The sequence below is a fragment of the Kryptolebias marmoratus genome, linkage group LG1, assembly GCF_001649575.2.
Source record: "Kryptolebias marmoratus isolate JLee-2015 linkage group LG1, ASM164957v2, whole genome shotgun sequence".
NCBI lineage: Eukaryota > Metazoa > Chordata > Actinopteri > Cyprinodontiformes > Rivulidae > Kryptolebias > Kryptolebias marmoratus.
The window spans coordinates 8,663,736-8,683,592 of NC_051430.1; the positions used below are offsets into that span (position 1 = coordinate 8,663,736).

Sequence of the window (19,857 nt, forward strand, 5' to 3'; positions counted from 1 at the left end):
GCCTTGGGATTCCCCCGGAGGAGCTGGCCCAAGTGGCTGGGGAGAGGGAAGTCTGGGTCTCCCTGCTTAGGCTGCTGCCCCCGCGACCCGACCCCGGATAAGCGGAAGACAATGGATGGATGGATGGATGGATGGAAGGAATGGGGTCAAAGATCAAGGTCACAGCTGACCTAGTGCTCTAACTCTGCAACAGTGTAATGTAGGAATGTCAAACTGCACAGCTGGACACGTCATGGGTCAAAGATGATGCCTGTTGATTTCAAGGTTCATGGGGTCAAAGGTCAAGGTCACAGGTAACGCCTTTGTTGAAAACCTTCTCTCTGCTCCTACATGTGACCCTTTTGTTTCCTCCACCAAGGAGGTTCTGTTTCCGGTTGTGTCCGTTGGTTTGTTTGTCTGTCTGTTAGCAAAGATCAGGTAAAAACTAATGAACAGATTTGGAGGAAATCTTCAGGAAATGTTGGGGATGTCACAAAAAACAATGAATTAAATTTTGGTGCTGATCCAGATTATGATCCAGATTGCATTACTTTTTAATCACACTGTGGCCTTTGTGGAGGGTTGGCTCTCTGAGTGCTTCTAGTTTTAGTCTAAAACTCTCTTGTTAAAGGCAGCGGGCGATATGCATTCTTTCAAGGAATGCTAGGCCTTTAATTGTCCTCATATTTCCTTGAGCAGTGTAACATTTAATTAACTTTTTTTTTTTTGCTTTTCCCATCCAAATTGTGAATTGTGAAACATAACGTTTTCACCTTATCCTGACTCATGAACTTGGTCTCCCAACAAAAAACGTTGTGCCTTCTTGTTGATATGTGAACTCCAATAATAAGAACAAATTGTCAAGGACAAGGGTCTTTTTAGGTGAGTTTTCTCTATTAGTCACAGCCTTAGAATAACACTGTTATGCAGATCTTTGCAAACTCCAAACTGGAGTGCCTGAAATTTCATTTTTCAAGGATATGAAATGAAAAGTTCCGCCGCAAAGTTTGTTAAGAATGATCTGCGGCTCGGTGAGAAACGGTGACCTCTCTGCATCTGAACAATGATCTTTTGTCAGATTTGTCTGAGCCAGTTAATCTGCACACAGCTGCACCACCCACCACTTTAACCTTCCGCACCTTCAGTCTAATCTAATTCAAATATTAGAGCCCAGCAAATGTACAAAGTCTTGCTTCCACCAGCAACCCTGCGGCTACAATCATTTATGTCAGTTTTGTCAGTTTAAGTGCCTATTACGGTATGATAAAAGGTTCATGTGCTCAGATCAGGGTCTTGATTGATACACATCCAGTTTTGATACTAGGGCTGATCCAGCTTTGGAAGAATTGTTTCACATTTGAAGAATAAAAGTGGCGCAACTTTGTTCCTGCAGAGTATTTGTAAAGGTTAGCTGTGTTCTGATAAGTTGCAAAATTAAATGCATTTAAAAACTTGAAAAAGTGTGTTTCTTGAAAGAACAAACTTTAACTTGTTCACCGTTACATGTAAAACACAACAAAAATGTTTCAGTAGCTTCAAAGACAGTGCAAATAGAAAAAAAGAATACCACAAAAAATATTTAAATACAAAGTTTTAAACTAAGATCATCTCATCTTGAGAATGAGCTTTGTAAAAGATGTGATTTCTGCAAAATTGTGAGATCTGTTAGAGCTTGAATTATGTGATGTCAATGACTCTCAGCTACTACCACGCCGAACTTTAGCTCAGTATCTGTAAATCTGACTGTTACAGCCATGTTTGTGTTGGTGAAAGTCATTTACCTGTGGCAGCCATCTTGAATCACTTTGACTCCAAAGGCTGTAGATGAACATCCGATGATTACTTTCTGAGAGATTCATTCAAATCTGTCCACTGCTTCACACAATATTTTGATAACTAACAGAGTTGACCTCAAAAGTTAGTGCCAAAGATCTCCCACAGCATGCAGCACTCAGATTATGTCAGGGATGATGCTCAGCTACTTCCTCACCAAGTTGTTGGTCAATATCAGTAAAACAGGCTGAGCTGCAGCCATTTCTGTTTCCTAAGATCAGTTGGCATCTTGACTTAATTATTATCTTGTTATGCCACTTTTAGCACCATTCTGCTACTGCTTAGCTTTTAGCTACCATTCTGATACATATACCTTTTCTTTTGCTACTTTTATCTTTTATTTAAGTCTACTTTTAGCTAGCATTTTGCTGCTTTTAGGTTCTAACTAGCATTTTCCTTCTTAGCTAGTATTTTGCTACTTTTAGCTAGCATTTGGCTACTTTTCAATGGTGTCTGCTATTTTTAACTGATGGCTAGCATATGTTCTGCTTCTTTTAGCTTAACTTCTAACTTTCTAACTTCATATTAACAGTACTATTTTCTTAAATCACAGCCAAATATATTGCGCTGGTTTGATTTTTCGTTCCTTTCTGGCTCTCCTCCATCAGTTTTTGGTGTTCAGAGCACCGCGGCTCAGATGTGACCCAGAAAACGCCCTTCATTTATGTGAGTATGTTTTCAAAGAGCTCGTCCAGGCCTCCTAAAGTACTAAGTCGAATCTTTAGAAAATTCACGCTCTGAACTTCTGCACGTGTTGCTCTCTGAGCTTCTCCAAGTGCATCTTGGTGTGATAATGGATTTAAAAGAAATGCTGACTTGAAATCAGAGCGGGCGGAGGACGAGGCAGGCCTTTTCACACGCGAGCAGACCTTGATCCTAGTTAAAAGCAGCGGGGCCCTATTTATGGAAGTATACTTGCTTGTTGACATGAAAGCTGAAGGAATCAAAAGGCCCGAGCCCCCTCTCTCCAACCTGTTGGACTTGTCATCGATGCTCTTACACTTATCTCCCCGCTGTCAGGCAAGCGGCGAGGAAAGGCGGGTCCAAAAAAACCCCAAGATTTTCAGTAATTAGTCAGCACCTGAGCTGGAGCTTTCCAAACCGGAGTCGGATGAGATCCTTATGTTGAATCCACCCTGCAGCTTCTAATCAATGTGACGTGACGGCACAAATCAGTGAAGCCATGTTGGTTGGCCTCCAGATGGAACCGAGCGCCGCAGCACACAGAGCCGACCTGGTCCTTACTGCAACGCGCCGATTAAAACTTCCAATCAGTCGGAATAAGGAGCTCCACACAACAACACGTCTCGCTTTAATATTTTTATTTATCGCGCAACATAAAACAATATTGTGGGTTTCCTTCAACCACATACACTATGTATTCACATAATACACCATACAGCTACAAAGAGAGAGATAGAGACTGAACAAAAACACTTTTTCCCCCCCCCCGTTTTTTTTTTTTTTTTTTTTTTTTTTTTTTTTTTTTTACATACTGCATCCTTGACATGAAAATAAAGAACCAAGAACAATTCCTACAACTCAAAAAGGAATGTAGCTGCCACTTGTGTAGGTTCATGTTTCATCTTTCTGTATGGGCCAGGGTCTTTATTCCAAATTTGAAGGGTGTTCAGGAAATTAAATTTTTGAGTTTTCGACATTGGGCCATACATAGTGAGATGCATTTTTATTTATTTTTATTTTTTCAGTTTTTATGCGGTTAAGAAAGACAAAATATACAAGATCTAAAGAGAAAAAAGGGAGTTTGGGGTGAGGATATGAAGTGCATGACTAGGGAGAGGATGAGGGCGGCAGTACACAATTAAGGTATTGTTCCAATATTTTTAGCATTCAGCAACATGTACATTTACAACATACTAGTTTGGTACTTGCACTGTACCAAAAATAAACCCCCCAGATAACAGTCTTCATATAATTTGTTTCTACTTCTCGTCCTAGTTTCAGTGACTTCAAGTATAACGTGGAATGAACAACAAGAGAGGATGTATCAGCTGTTGCCCTCAAACAAAATAAAAAAAAAAAAAGAAAAAAAAAAAAGAGATGTACATTTGTAGCGTTGTAACAAAAAAAAAGAAAAAAAAAAGACTTCTCATAAAGTCAGCACCAGGGCAGCTTCTCGGACTCCGAAACTGCTTGAATGAAAAGTGAAACGTTTTCTTGATATTTCCGAGGAGCTCTGAAAAATCTTTGCGGTAATCACTCATCCTTCGTGTTTTTCTTTTTTTACTTATTTTAAAAATTTTTTGCCTTTCACACAGTGAATTTTAAGGTGTAGCGTCATAGCACCGGTTGTCCGACCCCCACCCCGCCTCAGTGCGTGCTTGAAACGTGCTCCCACGAGAACCGTCAAGACAACGTGTGAGACGTTGATGGGATACGTTGAGCGCCGTACCCTCAGCACCCTTTTTTTTTCCTTACAGAAGTGTGCGTAATGAGGAGGGCGGCCATGTCAACAGACCCTGGCCACTGCACCAGCAGAACTTCCTGTAAGATGTGACGTACGTGTCAGGATTATTAAATACCGTTACAAGCAAAAAAAAAATAAAAAATAAAAAAAAATTCCGATAACTTCCGCAGGGGCACCGTGAGCCATGAGCGTCCTTAAATATTAGCGAAGCGAGATCAGACGATACGTATACAGACATCTAAACAAGCAGGGAGGCAGTCTCTTACGTGATAGTCTAACACAAGTGGAAAAAGATTGGCAGGCTATACCGTAACTCGCTACAACATCACCTTAGATTCACGTCTGTCTGTTGTCAGAGTCGGGAGAAAACTCGTTTCTCTGTGCTCGAGATGAAGCCACAGTATGGGAAACGATCAAAGGTTAAAAAAAAAAATTAAAAAATCTACATGACAGCACCTGGACTGCTTGCTTCTTAATCCATACTTTTTTAAAACAATGAGGTTTTAGGGGCTTGTCTAGGACTTCCTGAAATCAGCTTCTGTAAATTGCCCGACTGGTTTAGTTGTAGATCTTGGAAAAGATCGAACATAGAATAAAAATGTTTTGTTTTTTTTTTTTTTAAAAAAAAGGCATGTAAATGAGATTTAAATGTGCTGGTAAGTTGAGTCTTTCTCATTTCGTTTCATTTTCAGAAAGGAAGCAAAATAAGCATACCTCTCAAATGACTTTTTTGTTTTTAAAACTCCATTTTGTTTTTATTGGATTACTGGTTTAGATTTGTCCTGAAACCCTCCACTGTTTATGATCTTGCTTTTAAAGTGTAATGAGATATACAGACTCCGAGTTTTTGTAAAACTCTAAAATTTAGACTTTCTGATAGGTGTAAAGTTTGGACAAGAGAACTGCGGTACAGGAAATTGTTCTCTTTTTTTGGTGTGTGTGTGTGTGTGTGTGTTTTAGGAGGGGGGCTGCTGTCATCTGATCATTTACAGGCCAACAAGGGGTACAGTACTTTAAAAAAAAAAGGCAAAACAGCAGAATTACTGAGCGCAAGTTCTTACACAACACGTTGGGTTGGGATCAAGTGTTGTAAAGGGCTGTCCAAGACTTCAGTGTAACACCCCCCCACCCCCCGTTATCCATGGTTTAGTTACTATCCTCACCAGTTAAATAATCTTACCTAAATAGTTTAATATTTACATTTTTTTTTATCTCTCTCTTGAGAAAATGAAAAACAAAACTAAGCTTCAAGTTGTCAATAATCGGCTCGTTTTTTTTTTTTCGTCATTAAAATCAAGATTAAAAGTGCTTTTATAAATTTTTTTTCTTCTCTATGTACAATTTGTATTAGCTATGTAAAAAAAATGAAAAACAAAAAAAAAAGCAATAACATCAAAGACAATCATTATCATAATCACAATGTAGTAATAAATAAGAGTAAAAAAAACAAAAAACAAAAAAAACCAAAAGCGAGTTCAAATGAGTATGGGAATCTAGAGCACACGAATGGGGGGAGGGGGCAGGATTTTCTGCCTTCAGTAGCAAGTTGTGATTGTGACCAGTGTCTCTACAGCCTGAGGTAGAGCGCTGGGGGCCCTTGGAAGAGGTAAGTGACTCTTTCACCAGGGCATTGAGCCAAACATCTATTCATATAAAGTTCTGTCAGTCACTTATTGTCATTTTCAACACACTGCAAGCAAACGATGTGACTAAACAAAAGTAAAAAATGAGAACTCTAGTAGTGCCATCAAGTAGTCTCTCGCTTTGGTTTGTCTCTTTCGCCCACTGGTGTCGTTTCAGGTAAACCTCAGGTCATGCACGCAAAGAGAGAGATTAACTGATATGCATCCGCTCCCTGAAGCTACAGTAAATTTCTACGGCTCCTCTGCTGATGCGCTTACAAGGAGAAGTGATGACTGACTGTGCTTTCTTTGCCCTGGACGGTGGACTTCGCAACCCATGTGCCGCGACGAGCTGCGGCGGCCTCCTGGTGGACAAGGGCCCCGAGTCCGACAGCAAAGCCGCAGCCCAAGAGCAGCCACTATTAGACAGGCTGGCTCTGTGGCAACAAGGTGCCTGTGGAAGGACGCGCCTCGCTCTGCTCAAAAGATGACAGCACCATGCAGAGGGAGGGGAGGCTCCTTCGCGGTAAGTCAAGTGTAATAGGACAGCACCAGAGTGTGTGTTAGAGCACTGCAGTCCCAACACTTTCCTTCTGCTGCAACCCAAGATCCGCTTCCCAGAGGCGGCTTCGGTCACGTTTGTTCCACGGCGGGACAAAGATCGGCTCTGCCTTGAGCTGCTTCGGCGAGTCCTGCCTGCGGTCAGCAAATTGGTGGGGGAGGAGATCCCCCTCTGCTGGCCGTGGGAGGCTAAAGCAGCGAAGAGAGCTCTTCACCGGTTCATGAATGGATCTCAAGTGCTTGTTGAAATAGAAGACCATGCTGCCCTCTAGAGTGTATGCTGGGAAGTGCTCAGCCCTAATCAAAACGTTGTAGGAAGATAAAAAAAAAAAAATTTAAAAAAAGAGTTCCACCTGCTCCATGTCTGCTTGGGGGCTGCAGATCAAGAGATACCAGAGCCATAGTTTTCACCACGGGAGAAATGTTGAGCACAGAACAGCATTCGCTAAAAGAACTGGTGACGCTTGTCTTTTAACAAATGTCCTAGCCGGTAAAAAACTGTCGTTCTGGTACCCCTCCGCCTTATCGAAATAAAAGTATTCACCTGCCTGCAAACACTACTTGAGCCAAACTGGATTTCGAGCACCTAAATACAGCATCAAGTGCAATGAACAGTAGCGGAATGAGAACTGATCAGAGCCCGACTTTGAGCACCAGTCGAAAGCTGGAGAAGTGCAGATAAGCAGGAGGAGCACCACCATCTAACCAGGAGACAAGCAGTACTGGGGTTTAACTGCAGTTGTTTTTAACCTGGCCAACCAGTTTCTTTTTCTTTTTTTTTTTATAATTATGATTGCTTTCGTGAAAAATTATTTTATCTTTTCTATAAAACATTTTCGTTAAATATCAGCGACAGCGTACGCTGAAAAATTGGCGCCGAGGTGATAGAAACTGGAATTGTGTTAAAGCCTTTATGTTTGTCTTTATACAGCCACGACTGTGTACTGTAATCTTGATTTTTCCATTTGACTGGGTGGATCATGGCTCCTCCTGTATGTAGAGTTTTTAAACTAAAAAGGAGAAAGAAACTGAAAAACAGGAAAAAAAAAGAACATTTTTAAGAATGGGTTACAGTTTTCCAAACATGGAAAAAGCAAAGGGCGACTCAGACTCATCAATAAAAAACAAAAAACATAAACAAAACTCAATCACCTCATTAATATTAACATTTAAAAAAAAACAGCAATAATAAGAAAAACAAGTGTTCATTATAATAATACCTGTAATAACAACATTGACAGTAACAAGAGCAATCATATTTATATTGATAATAATAGCAATTGGGATCATTAAAATTCTATAAACAAGAAAAAAAAATTAAAAGCAATGGAGTTCCTCTCTGGGAACGAGAGAGAAAAGAGCACCACAGGCAGCTCAAACCACTGCCTGACATGAGGTAAAACACAATGAAAATGTCCCTCCTCCATATGGACTATGGAGGGGGCAGGATGGAGAGATGCCAGACTGTGGATCAGCAAAGAGACATTCATCCTGCTCATTGCCCTCTACAGCCCTCCGCTGCACCACCCTGTTGCTAGCAGTCTTTCTGTGTCCATCAGGCCTCAGACAAAGTGGCTGTAGGGCCCAGTGAGGCGAGTGAAGGCATAGGGAGACACTGTAACTACAGAGGTGGTGTAAAACGTGGCGGATAACCGTGTCACTGGCCCGACTTTCTTGTCTATAGATTGTCCAGGTCCTGGGCTGGAACCTGTGACCGTAGCACCCCATTTACGTTTCTTTCCGAGCGTCTTAATGTCCTCCTGGGAGAGACCGAGGAGAGCTGCTTCCTGCTGCCTCTGCAGCGCTCGCTCCGCCAGCAGCTTCATTTTGGCCTCCCACAGAGCCAGGCCGTGCATTGGCTGGTTGAGGTTCTTGTGCTGGTAGAAGACCAGGGAGATGCGAGTGGGATGAGAGCGATCAGGCTTTTTGAGCGGAGTGGTAGCATGTAGCTCCCTACGAGCACATTCAATCAAGATGGAACCATGGGCTGGTGCTACCGCTACCCCGCCAATGGTAGGATCCAAGAAGTTGTGTTCACTGTCAGACCACACCTCTTCCTCGTCTTCTTCATGATGCCTGGAGCTCTCAACGTCACTCTCTGCCCGGCAGGGGTCACAGTAGGCTTGATTTGACTGCTGTAGGGCATCAGGAAAGAGGCGACCCTCAGGAGCAGGGGAAGGGGTGCTGCCTGCCACTGAACCTCCACACGACTTCCAGGCCTTTTCTTGGAGCCCGAGGGGAGTGGAACACCGATTCTCCCCGGTTTTGAACCACATCTTGTCGGGGTAGGCTCCTGCAGGATTGCTGTGCTTTAAACCAGGGCTATATGGAGCAGGCCCAATGCCCCAAGCATTTGGCTGGGGGCTAGGAGAAGGGCTGGCCCAGTGCCTAGGAGTGACTGGGCCTGGAGTGCCTGGGCCAGGGGTGCCTGGGCCTGGAGTGACAGGTCGTGGGGTGACAGAGCGTGGGGTGCCAGGGCCTGGGGTGCCTGGGCCTGGAGTGACTGAGCGTGGCGTACCTGGGCCTGGAGTCACTGGGTGCGGGGTAACTGAGCCTGAGTGAGAGGTGCCAGGCTGCGGTGTACCTGGGTGAGAGGGGACATGGCATGTGGAGCCTTGGTATAAGTTAGCCTGGAGTGCTGTGCCAATGAGAGGGGACGGAGGTGGAGAAGAAGGTACTTGGAGTGATGGATTGGGGGAAGCCATTGTGGGATTTGAGCAAGGGAAGGATGTCCACTGCTGGGGGTAAGCCGATGACTGTCGCTGCTGGGAATGCTGGTGAAACTGCTGCTTGTCCAAGTTAAGAGAAGTAACTTCTGGACTTTGTCTTCGGTTTAGATGGCTGTCCCAGGTGGCAGGATTAATACTTCCATTAGGCTTGTATCCTGTCCAGGCTGCAGGCTGAGGGGTGGTTCTTGATGTGTTGGCACCAGTCTGACTTGGCAACGCACCTTCATAGACCGGCACATCCATAGGCTCCTGTTTGATGAGCGGAGTGCCTCTGCTGGAGGGCTCAGAGGAGACAGAAGAAGGACGGGAAGGGTTGTAGTCTGATGGCTGGGGGCAAGCACCAGGGTTGGATTGGTTGAGTTGCTCTGGGAGATTGATGGAGGATTGAGACAGTCTGGCCTGAAGGCTTTGAAAGTCAGGCTTTGTGTCTACCTGAACAGGCTTACCTCCCGGTTTGGGGAAGGAACCGTTACGACCTTCATAGGTTCTCAGTTTGCGTGGGAAAAGTGCATTGGGTGGGTAGTTGTAGTAGCCATAGGGCATTGCGGGCAGACTGTGGTGGTAGCCATTCACTGCATCGGCTGGGGAGGGCTGGCCTGCGGGGGAATGAGCTCCTCTTGCATAGTAGGCAGGATGTTGATAGATGTTTTTAAAAGGGTCTGTTGCCTTCATGGGGTATCCATCTAATGATCCATTGAACGACTCCATCTTGATGTTGGGCTTCACCTCCTGTTTTAGCATTTCTGATTGTTTAAAACAAGAAAGAGAGAGAAAAAATTACATGTAATTTCACTCATTCTATTGCTGCTTTCAATTATTTATTTATCCTGTTCGCTTTCTATTTTTGTATCTTGCTGATAGGAAATTAAATTAGGTGAAACAACAGTTGACTTCAAGTGAAGTCGTTAAAAATAGAGTTCATATAGTCACACCTGGCCATCTTTTCAGCTTAATTAAATTTTATTTTGCATGACATAAAAAGACACAAGAGAATAACTAACCTTTGTTGCCTTGGAGTTGGGGGGAGCTGGAGATGCAGAGCTCAGCCTTGACCACTGTTTTTTCTGGGGTCTCCCCTGCCTGCTGCATGAGTTTATTCTTCTTCTTCTCTGACGCAGCCTTCTTGGCTTCCAGCCGGCGCTGTCGGCAGGATTTGGCCGGCTCGGGCAATTTGCGCACCTCGCGACGGAACGCCTCAAGCACCTGGATGGCCCCGTTCTTCATCTTCATGCGCTGGGCCTCTTCACTACCAAACTCATCTGTTGGTGATATTGTGTAAAGGGGCAATACATGGAGCTGCTCGTCATCAGGGATTTCGCCCACTTTTCGGTTGTCCTCCTTGGTTAAAGTGCACACCTGACAAAGGAGGACAGTATGACATGGGTTAAATGCACAAAACACTTCTCAGTAAGCTTTTTAGCAGTAAATATTTAAGCCTCACTTCGTTAAAAATGCAAAAGTTTTAGACAATGCTGAAATATCTTACCACTGTGCAGCCATTGTGGAGATTATGCTGGTCCTTATGAGCGTGGGCACAAAAGTCCATGCATGCAGTGATTCCAGAGAATGGACGGCCTTCCTTCAACCCCAACCTGCAGTCTGGAGCTCGATGTTCTGCCAGGCACTGAGGAACGAGACACAAATAACTTGAAGTCAGCTTTTAATATGGATTTCCATGCAATGGTAATTGTTGCTTTAAATTACAACAATGATGTTCTGAAGTACCAATTTTATGTAGGAAAAAATCCATATAGAAAGTGTAGTATCGAGCATTCAATTATTTAGTTGGGTAATTTCCAACCAAACAAACCTGGTTACTGTAGGCCTGTGGTGCCAGTCGCTTGTACAAGGGAGCCACCTCAGTTGCCAGATTTTGGAAGTTATCCCTGAGTTTTTCCTCCTGCCAAACAAAAACACAACAGGGGATATTGGAATTATATCAGTGTCTCTTAACGTTATTGCGTAATTAGAAGGGACCTAAGTATATGTAGCAAAAAACTCAAACTGGTTCATTTTTAGAAGGCTTTGATGTGATGTGTCCATACCTCTTCAGGGTGATCTCCTTGTAGCCTGAACTTGCGCGGCAATTTGCTTCGAGCGTACTTACAGCCATTAAAGTACATACTCCAGGAGCAGCCAAATGAAAAGGAAGCACCACACATTTCAGGGTCCTTTCCCTGACAGGCGCAGGTACGACTGCAGGGGACAGAGAGAGTGAACTCTGAGCTTGAATCAAAAATTAGGGACATGGTTGATATAGGTATCCTATAGGCGACACAAGTGCCAGTGAGAAAATTAAAACACTTTGTTTTTAGAGCAAGGCTACACACAACATTTGGCATGTCTTTGGTCACTTATTGTGCAAATACACTTTCATAAAATACAGAATTATTTCACTAATAAATAGGCTTTTGCTGGGATTTTAGTAGATGTCGCCAAAGTTAGAAGTTCTTCAAGATGATGGATGGTTTTCCTATCCTCATGGGGACACCAAAAATGGAGTTTTTCTCATTTTTTTAAAATATCCAGAGTAATGTAGACGGGGCACACACATAATGAGCCAATGAACTTCAACTGGCTGGTTTTGATTTAAGTTAAAACGAACTTCAAGCAAATGTTTACTTCATGCTTACTTGTGTTCTTATTAAGATGAAGGAGTAGGGACAAAACCCCAAGCTTTTCATGGAGTATACAAGAATCATAAACAACATAACACCTGTCTGTCTGTATTTTTTAGGAGAAACCCAGAGTCTTTACTGCCCGTTGTCTACTCACTCATCGTTGAGGCCACAGCGCCGGCTGGTGGGGTTGCCATGTCTGGTGAGGGTGTCCGTGACCTCGTGGTACAGCTTGTCGGCCAGGGCTCTCGGGATGCCCTCCCAGGCCAAAATAACAACGATGATAACTGCATTGGCACAGTGGTGGCCGGCCCGGTGACGCACCAGACACAGCAGCTTCTCTTTCTCGCTGCCCCGACGGATCACCTAGCAGGGGCAAAGAGCTTATCCTTATTTGCGTTTCACTTCTGAGATTTCAAAACAAACTGCATTTAAAATGATTCAGTATAACTTGTGGAAAAAATAGTGTTGGTTAATTTTGTAGTTACTTTGTTTGTCCAGTAGATGTCCAACACACATAAGTTATCTTGATAAACCAACAGAGAAACAGTCGGTGTTTACAGTACTGATTAATGACAAAAGTCTGCAGAAAAAATAAGCCTGTGTGTGTGTATATATATATATATATATATATATATATATATATATAATTGCCTTATTTACAGCCTACTCTCTCTGCTTCTGTCTCCATCATACCCTCAGTCCACATCCCTCAGTGGGGGGGTTGTTTTGATTCCATAAAGTCATTAGCAGGATGTGTCAGGGCCAACAGGAGTGCAGGCCTGACATTTGTTACAGAGTGAGACCTCCTACAGTGGCATCCACTGTGGATGACAAACGGACCTGTTTGTCTGCCTTGCGCCCATCATTATACACAAACACACACAATACTGGCCGCATAAATCAGTGGCTGATTGGCTGTTACTGTTGCCAGGAGGTCCAAACACTCAAAACCACCTCTCTCTTTTTTTTTTTCCCCCACTCTTTCACCAGAATCCAATCAGGCGCCAACTGAGATGGGGACACTTTGGTACTCTGAGAAACTTTTTGAAAGATGGTGGCGATTGTTTTGTTTTTTTTGAAACATTTAAAGTTACACTGACAGCTATCGTAGTTGTTTTCACATCTGCTACACTGCAGGTGTTATTTGCTATTGCCCACTTACCCACTTGGCAATGGGACATCCATGGGAGCTCTTCCCCTCTCTGCCTGTGTACACCACCTTTTCAATCCGGACAGCTTCGCCTTTCTCTCCGTACCTACATACAAAAGAAATTTAGGTCACATTTTTTTTGCAGATCCAAGCTGTCGGGATGGTTGCTAATATCTACAAATGACAGCGCAGGGCAATAACGACAGTAAACACAACATGAGTCATTAGGTTCATCTGAACTGGTTGGTGCAGGCTGTTAGTCAGCTGAGGCTGAACCCGAGCCCACTGTCTATGAGGCAAGACAACAGTTTGCATATCTAAATCTCCCAGTTTGCAAAACCCTCCGCGGAGTCTCGCTGACGGGACACATGTCACCGAGCAAAGCCGCTGGCCCAGAATGGCACACGCTATAGTTAAAAATTAAGCACATGCGTCACATTGTTCTTACTGTTGCCAAACTAAGCGCACGCAGATTCAATCAGTGATCAACTCAATCAGTAAACAAAGCATACAGCCAGGTCACAGATAAACGGCACAGGTACCGCGCTGTCTGTACTGCGCAGCATTGGGTCAAACCTGCAACGTGTGCATGTCTAATAAAATTATTTTTTGCACAATTTAAAGACGAACCCATAGTGCTGAAAGGGCATGTGTCTTGTCGAAGCGAGAGGAGATTTTCAGTGTTATTACAGTGCTTCAAAATAAAGCATTTCCACTCAGACGGCGTATTTAAAAGGATTAAACACCATAATCTTGTCCATAGCTCATTGTTTCCTAATAGGTATAATTACAGCTTATGTGAAGCGTAAGTGAAGCAGTATGAGTGTAAATATGTTAAAGGAAGTGAACATTTAGTGAGGCTGAACCCATTTATGATCAAGCTGGGTTCAGACGTCTCTGCTTGTCTTAAAACACCGGAGTTGAATCAATTCAAGGCTGGATTCAACATGCTGAAGGTGTTCTTATCTGCTGCTCAGTGAGGGAGGGGGGTCGTCTGTGATGCCGATGAACTCTGGTGGCCTGAGCTGACACAGAGCCAAGACGCTGACGCAGAGTGAGTCATCGACACACAACTTACTGTCATCAAACAGTATTTGTCTTGAAGCAGCAGGTTCTACTCATTTACATGTGCAGTTTGTGCAAGTAGTTTAGAAAAAGGCAGAAGTCTTTCTCCAGGCTAGGCTAAGTTACTAAATATGGGAACAAAGTTGGTAAGTTAGCAAGGCTTGATCATTCAGCATCATCATGAGATGATAACACGAAGGTTTGGTTGAGAAAACTGCGACAAACTAAACAAACAGAGTCATACAAAAGGAGATTTAATCTTAGCTAATGTAGTGTTCTTTCACACCTGTATGACATTTTGAGAAAGCATTGTTTTATAAGCCTGAAAAATGATATAAATAGGGCCCCGGTTTGGCTAGCCTTTAGCCATTAACACTTCTGCTCTTTTCTTCATACTGATGTCACAGCTGATAAGGTACTAACTATTGCTAACTATTTGACATAACGCTTCTAACATCACCAGACTATCCCTTTAATGTAGTGTTTGTGCATTATCTTTCAACAGTGTTTGATTTTGAGTATCGATAATCTAGTTTGACTCAACTGTTTGAGCCCAGCCAAAGGTTCTAAGAGTTTGTCTTGAAATTTGAGGTTTGTATTTGCTGTTTTGCAAACATGAATTTCCTATTGTTTCTAATTTCCAAAGATGTAAAGCTGGTATGGCAAAATGGCTAAAACCGTGGCATTTCTAGTTGTCATATCATCAGAATGGCGGGCTGACCCATGGCTAAAAGAAACGGGACGACAGGTCTCTGAGGGAGCGGCAGTACCGACTAAGCTCAGCCGCACTAGCTGGGGGTGAAAGTGTGTGTTCACAGAGCTCTGTGAGATTCACACAAACCCGGCAGAGTAAACCAGAGCGCAGCAGCCGCTGCACCACAGCTACTGGACCTTCTCTTACAGTCCATGCTGATGTAACCTGATTGGTTTTTTTGTGTTCACGGATACACTTTGTGTTTTCAGATGCATCCTGGAGATCTGCAGGTAGGCATACAGGAGAAGGGAAGAGGTCACGGGGTGTACTGGGGTGCAGGAGGGTCATCAGAACCTGTCATACCTGGTTGCAGCCAATATCAGGTCCCTCCCCGCTCTGTCTGATACCGGGCATTGTGCAAAGTTCAGCTCTGAGCAGATTTCGCCGGACGCTGATGACAATCAAAATCAAGCTCAGGTGGCTCCAAAAGCGTCACCGCAGGGGGGGCTGGATGAGGGTCAGTGGTGGGTCAAAGGTCAGGCAGGGACTGTGGGATCTGTGCTTCTTACGTCATCCCTTGAACAATAAAGCATGGCCTCTGGCCCAACATCCCCCCCCTCTCACTCTGAGAGCTAATGACCAATCCACCCTCTCAACCTTTAAACCAGATGATCAGTGTTATCTGTAAGATAAGACAATGTAACAGTTCCACTATAAAGGCTGTGACTGCACCAGGGTCATTACAGTTACTGACTACTGATTCACTGCAGATAATAACTTGGTTAGGTGCTCACAGTGTGTGTGACATTGATTAGATTTCAGCCCCGATGTCTGATGCTGAATGTCATCACCTGCCTCAAAAGTAAAAGCGTTCCACAAAATTTGCAATTTCATCTAGTTTGAAGTGCTTTGACTTGAGATTCAGAAAATAACTTAATTTTTAAGAACACGTTTTTATTTTGCCCTCCTCGTTGTCTGTGTTTTCCTCTCTCCCTCCGTGCCTCTTAGTAATGGGATACCAACCCTTCCTCCCTCCCTCCCATTCTCCACTGTCATGCGCTGCTTCTCGCTCTGCCTCTGATTCACTGATGATGCTGATATTTCCTGCTCCTCCAACCAGATTCTGGGTCACAAATTCCCGGAGGACAAAATGGGGGAGGAGGGGAGGAGGGAGGCTGAAGAGAAAGGAGGAAAAGGGAAAGGAAGCGAGAGCATGCAGCAGGAGGGGGGGGGTAGAAAAAGTGGAGCACCTTGTCTCCATCAGGCTTCGTATGGAGGCCACAGTAGGTCCAGATCCCAGGTGATTGTAGTACGGTCCTTCATCTTTCTCCAGGATTTGTTCTTGAGGGACAAAAAAAGAAATTACAGAGAAAGGCAAAATTAAAAAATGCCATCTTGAAGACTCGGAGAGAAGATGTTCTCATGCAAACTATTGTTATGTGTTACACTTTTACTGACACTGTACTACGTCCCACACTTAATGTAAATGACCAGAAGCACAAGTGGCTTCCCTTTTCCTGTTGTGTACATGGACATCATGTTCAGGTGCATATTTCTCCAAAAATCTCTTCTTGTAATTATAACCCACCACTAATAGAGGGAAAGGCGATGTGTGTCATGTTAGCAAAATATCTCATGAACCACTGGACACATTTTAATGACATTTTCAGAAAGTAATCTCTGGATGAACATCTACAACTGATTAGCAAACCTTAGAAAACACAAAAATGACGAGAACGTTGTCAATACTACAGATATTGAACTAAAATTTGCTCAGACTGATCCCCAAATTACACTCCAAGAGCTAACTGATCGCATAAGATCTGCTTAAAACTTTGTCTTTAACGCTGCCTGTCTGTTAGCAAAATATCTCATGAACCACTGGAGGAATTTCAATGAGACTTTCAGAACGTAATCATTAAATGTACATGTACTGCTTATTCACTTTTGGAGTCAGACCAGTTGGAGTTAATCGACATTAGCGACTCAGTCAATTTTAAAGATATTGAGCTAAAATCTGGTGTGGTGATAGCCGAGAGTCATCCCTAACACATACGCCAAGCGCTAACAGATCATGCAAGAGCTTTGCGTTTGCATTAACTACTGGACATAATTTCGTGAAACTCTCAGGAAGTAATTATTGGATGTGCATCTACAACTGATTCACTTCTGGAGTCAGCCCCATTCAAGATGGCCTCCACACTACCTTAGCATACACAATAATGACTCTAATTTAGTCAAATTTACCAACAGTGAGCTAAAGTTTGATGTGATAGTAGCTGAGAGGCATTCTGAACACACATGGTGATTGCTCACAGATATTGGAAAATCTCACTATGGCATGGAGTCACATATTAGTTTCTATACAGCTACAGCTATGACTTCGTCCCTTCTCATCACAAGATGATGTTAGTTTCAAACTCTGGCATGAAAGGCAGAGGGCGAATATGTTAGTCATGGGATTAAGCCTTTAATTTGATATTTTTCTGGAATGCCTCAAATCAATATCCACCACTTTCTGCACAACTTGAAGCTACCGGGGCTTTTTGAGCCAAATGTCACACTCAGCTTGTAAATATTTAGCTGCGAAAGTCCATATTGACCTCAGCAAAGACTAAAAGCTTGACTCTACCGTGTCGCCGTACATCGCTTTTGCAAAAGGGGCAAATGTGCAGCCGGCACACCAAAACTCAGCGGCGTCCTCTTTGTAGCCGAAGCCAAATCATCACTGGAGACGCATGAGAGCATGCATTCAGTTCACACCACCATATACACTATATCCTCCCCCAAGGAGACGGAGTGGTCTGTGAGTGTAGGGTGTGGTCTGCTGGGTGATACTTTTTAAAGGAGAAGCATATTGCGGTGGCGATGAGTCCCACAGCAAACAGAACTGCGTCTGTGTGAATCATGTCTGCTTTTGTGTTGATGTTGTGCATGACCGTGGGAGTGGATTTGACCATGGGCGCACAATGGTAAACTGGTTCTGTAACAGCTAACAAGTCTTTTCCCACTTCCTTGATCTTTCTCACTTTTCCTGTTCTAAGATAAATTCTGTAAATGTATGTGTGTGTGTGTGTGTGTGTGTGTGTGTGTGAGAGAGAGAGAGAGAGAGAGAGAGAGAGACTGAGAGAGTGTGTGTGTATCTCTGGTTCAAAGGCAACATTAGGTCACATTCCCATGGCGGAGTAGGGAGATGCCAGGGCCGTGGCTCATAGCAGGAAGTGGAGGAGTGTTACTAGATTTTTGTTTAAAAATACCATAGGAGTGCATGTGTGTGTCAGTGTGTTCAAATTATGGTTTTAAACTCTAACTATGCGTCTCGAAGGCAGCCTGGTTCCAGTGTGGCGTTGTGCTGAAGGGAGTTAATGACGTACTGCACAAACAAGTCATACTCTTATTAACAACACAGTTAAACTCCTGTTGCTGCAGCTGGTCTGTCCCTGCTGCGAGTCCTCCTACATGTTTAGGAACAGAAAAGAGTTTACATACCCGTCCTTTCACACACAAAGTGAAATTAAATCGTTTACGTTTCTCAATAGGTTTCCTGAGAACACAACGAACATTTAACGAAATTATAAACTAAATCCCACAGTGCAGCAGCACGTCTGATTTACCAAGTCATGATTTCACTCCTCCAGGACACAATAATGTGCTTGTAACAGAAGCTAAATTCGACTAATGTTAGTCTCTTGTTGACACTTAAAAGAGGTTTTTCTGTGTACCACCACCAAGTCGCCTCCTAAAACCACCTAGTCTGTTGTCCCAAGCAGGCTGCAACCCAAATATCAGAGTGAACCACAATGTCTAACAAAGGCATGGATCTGCCAGCGCTGCTTTTGTTCCTGCCTGCTGCCTTCAACTGCCTCACACTGTTGCTGTCTGGTTGGTCGCTGCCTCACACCTCGGCAATACACACATTCATTGACAAGCAAATACCCAGAGAAGGGGGGGGGATCCTGTTCCATTTTAGTCAAGCGCTTTAATGAACAGCTAGCAGGTCCTATTTCTTGCTAAATTTACATACTGTACCATCAGCGTGCTCACATAATAATAATCATGCTTACATCCACTTTTGCAGCAGTTACTAGAGAATGTGTTTGTAAAGGAGCCTCCCTGGGAGTCATAGTGTCTATGTCAGCAGGTGTTGTGTTTAGTTTTGTTTTCAGTGTGAACAGGGAAACAGACGAAAACACGAGATCAGAAGTTAGACGAGGGATTGGAGACTGTCTACAAATTGCTAACTCAGGTTGTAATATTCTTAAACATCAACAGAATTACCCGTGTTTTAGATAGATCACATCAGACAAGTATATCTTCTTTTAATGTCATTCAAACAGTTGAATTAAAGTCTGGCATGTTTATGTAATTTTTGAAAATGTGTACCCTTGTGCTACTTAATTGATTGGTTTCTAAACATTTGTTCAGTTCAGTTTAACTTGTTTCGATTACAACTAGGGTGCAGTGCATTGCCGGTTTGTAGTTTTCCAGGTTTGATGGCTTGTTTAGAAGTTACTGAACCTAGAAATAAAAGTTTGTCCAACTTACCTCTGTTACTGAAGCCAAACAACGATCTATTACTTGCTCTCAAACAGAACGAGGTCTGTTAGAAATCTGTGTGCCCAGATTAGTTTAATTGAGGAAATAGATTCTTACAAACTCAAATTTTATTTCTACCATTACTCCATGGAGGCTATGCATATAAGTGTTTATAAGCCATAAGTGTTCTTGCCTTTTAGGTATTGTTTTTATGACTGACCCATCCATCTGACCAGCGAGGCTGCCATATGAACAGGAGAACAACAGCAAAAATAGCATTAGCTAAGTTCAATACAAGCGTTAGGATGTCTCTTTCAAAGGCAAGATGATAAAAAGCAGATATAGAAAATTGATGACTTTATAGAAAATGGTCTTAAAGTCTTGTTTTTTTTTTACTTTGCTAAAAGTAATTTCATGGTGTTATGTTGAAAAATAACTAGAGTTGTAGCCATTTTGGTCAAAAGTTAAAGTTAAAAGCAGAATCTTATGTGATATTACTTGATGTCATGCTCAAAGTATGTGTTGTGAATGACCCTCAGCTACTACGACACGAAATTTTAGCTCAATACCTGGAAACCTGACTGACTTTCAAACATTTTTGTGTTGGCTAATGTTGATGTGGCAGCCATCTTAAATTGG

General features: G+C 43.1%; 1 protein-coding gene across 4 annotated transcripts in view; it reads right to left on the minus strand.

Annotated features, from left to right (window-relative positions):
* Nucleotides 1–3,119: 3,119 nt before the first annotated feature.
* Nucleotides 3,120–19,857, minus strand: part of tet3 (tet methylcytosine dioxygenase 3) — a 36,059-nt gene continuing 19,321 nt past the window's right edge. For all 4 annotated transcript variants that reach the window (XM_017414628.3, XM_025005593.2, XM_017414627.3 and 1 more), the window contains 8 exons: nt 15,933–16,023; nt 12,936–13,029; nt 11,928–12,136; nt 11,198–11,348; nt 10,963–11,052; nt 10,639–10,776; nt 10,154–10,508; nt 3,120–9,895 (listed from right to left, as the gene is read on the minus strand). In XM_017414628.3, the coding sequence (XP_017270117.1) occupies nt 7,986–9,895; nt 10,154–10,508; nt 10,639–10,776; nt 10,963–11,052; nt 11,198–11,348; nt 11,928–12,136; nt 12,936–13,029; nt 15,933–16,023 (3,038 nt within the window). In that variant the 3' untranslated portion in view covers nt 3,120–7,985. The remainder of the gene's footprint in view (nt 9,896–10,153; nt 10,509–10,638; nt 10,777–10,962; nt 11,053–11,197; nt 11,349–11,927; nt 12,137–12,935; nt 13,030–15,932; nt 16,024–19,857) is intronic.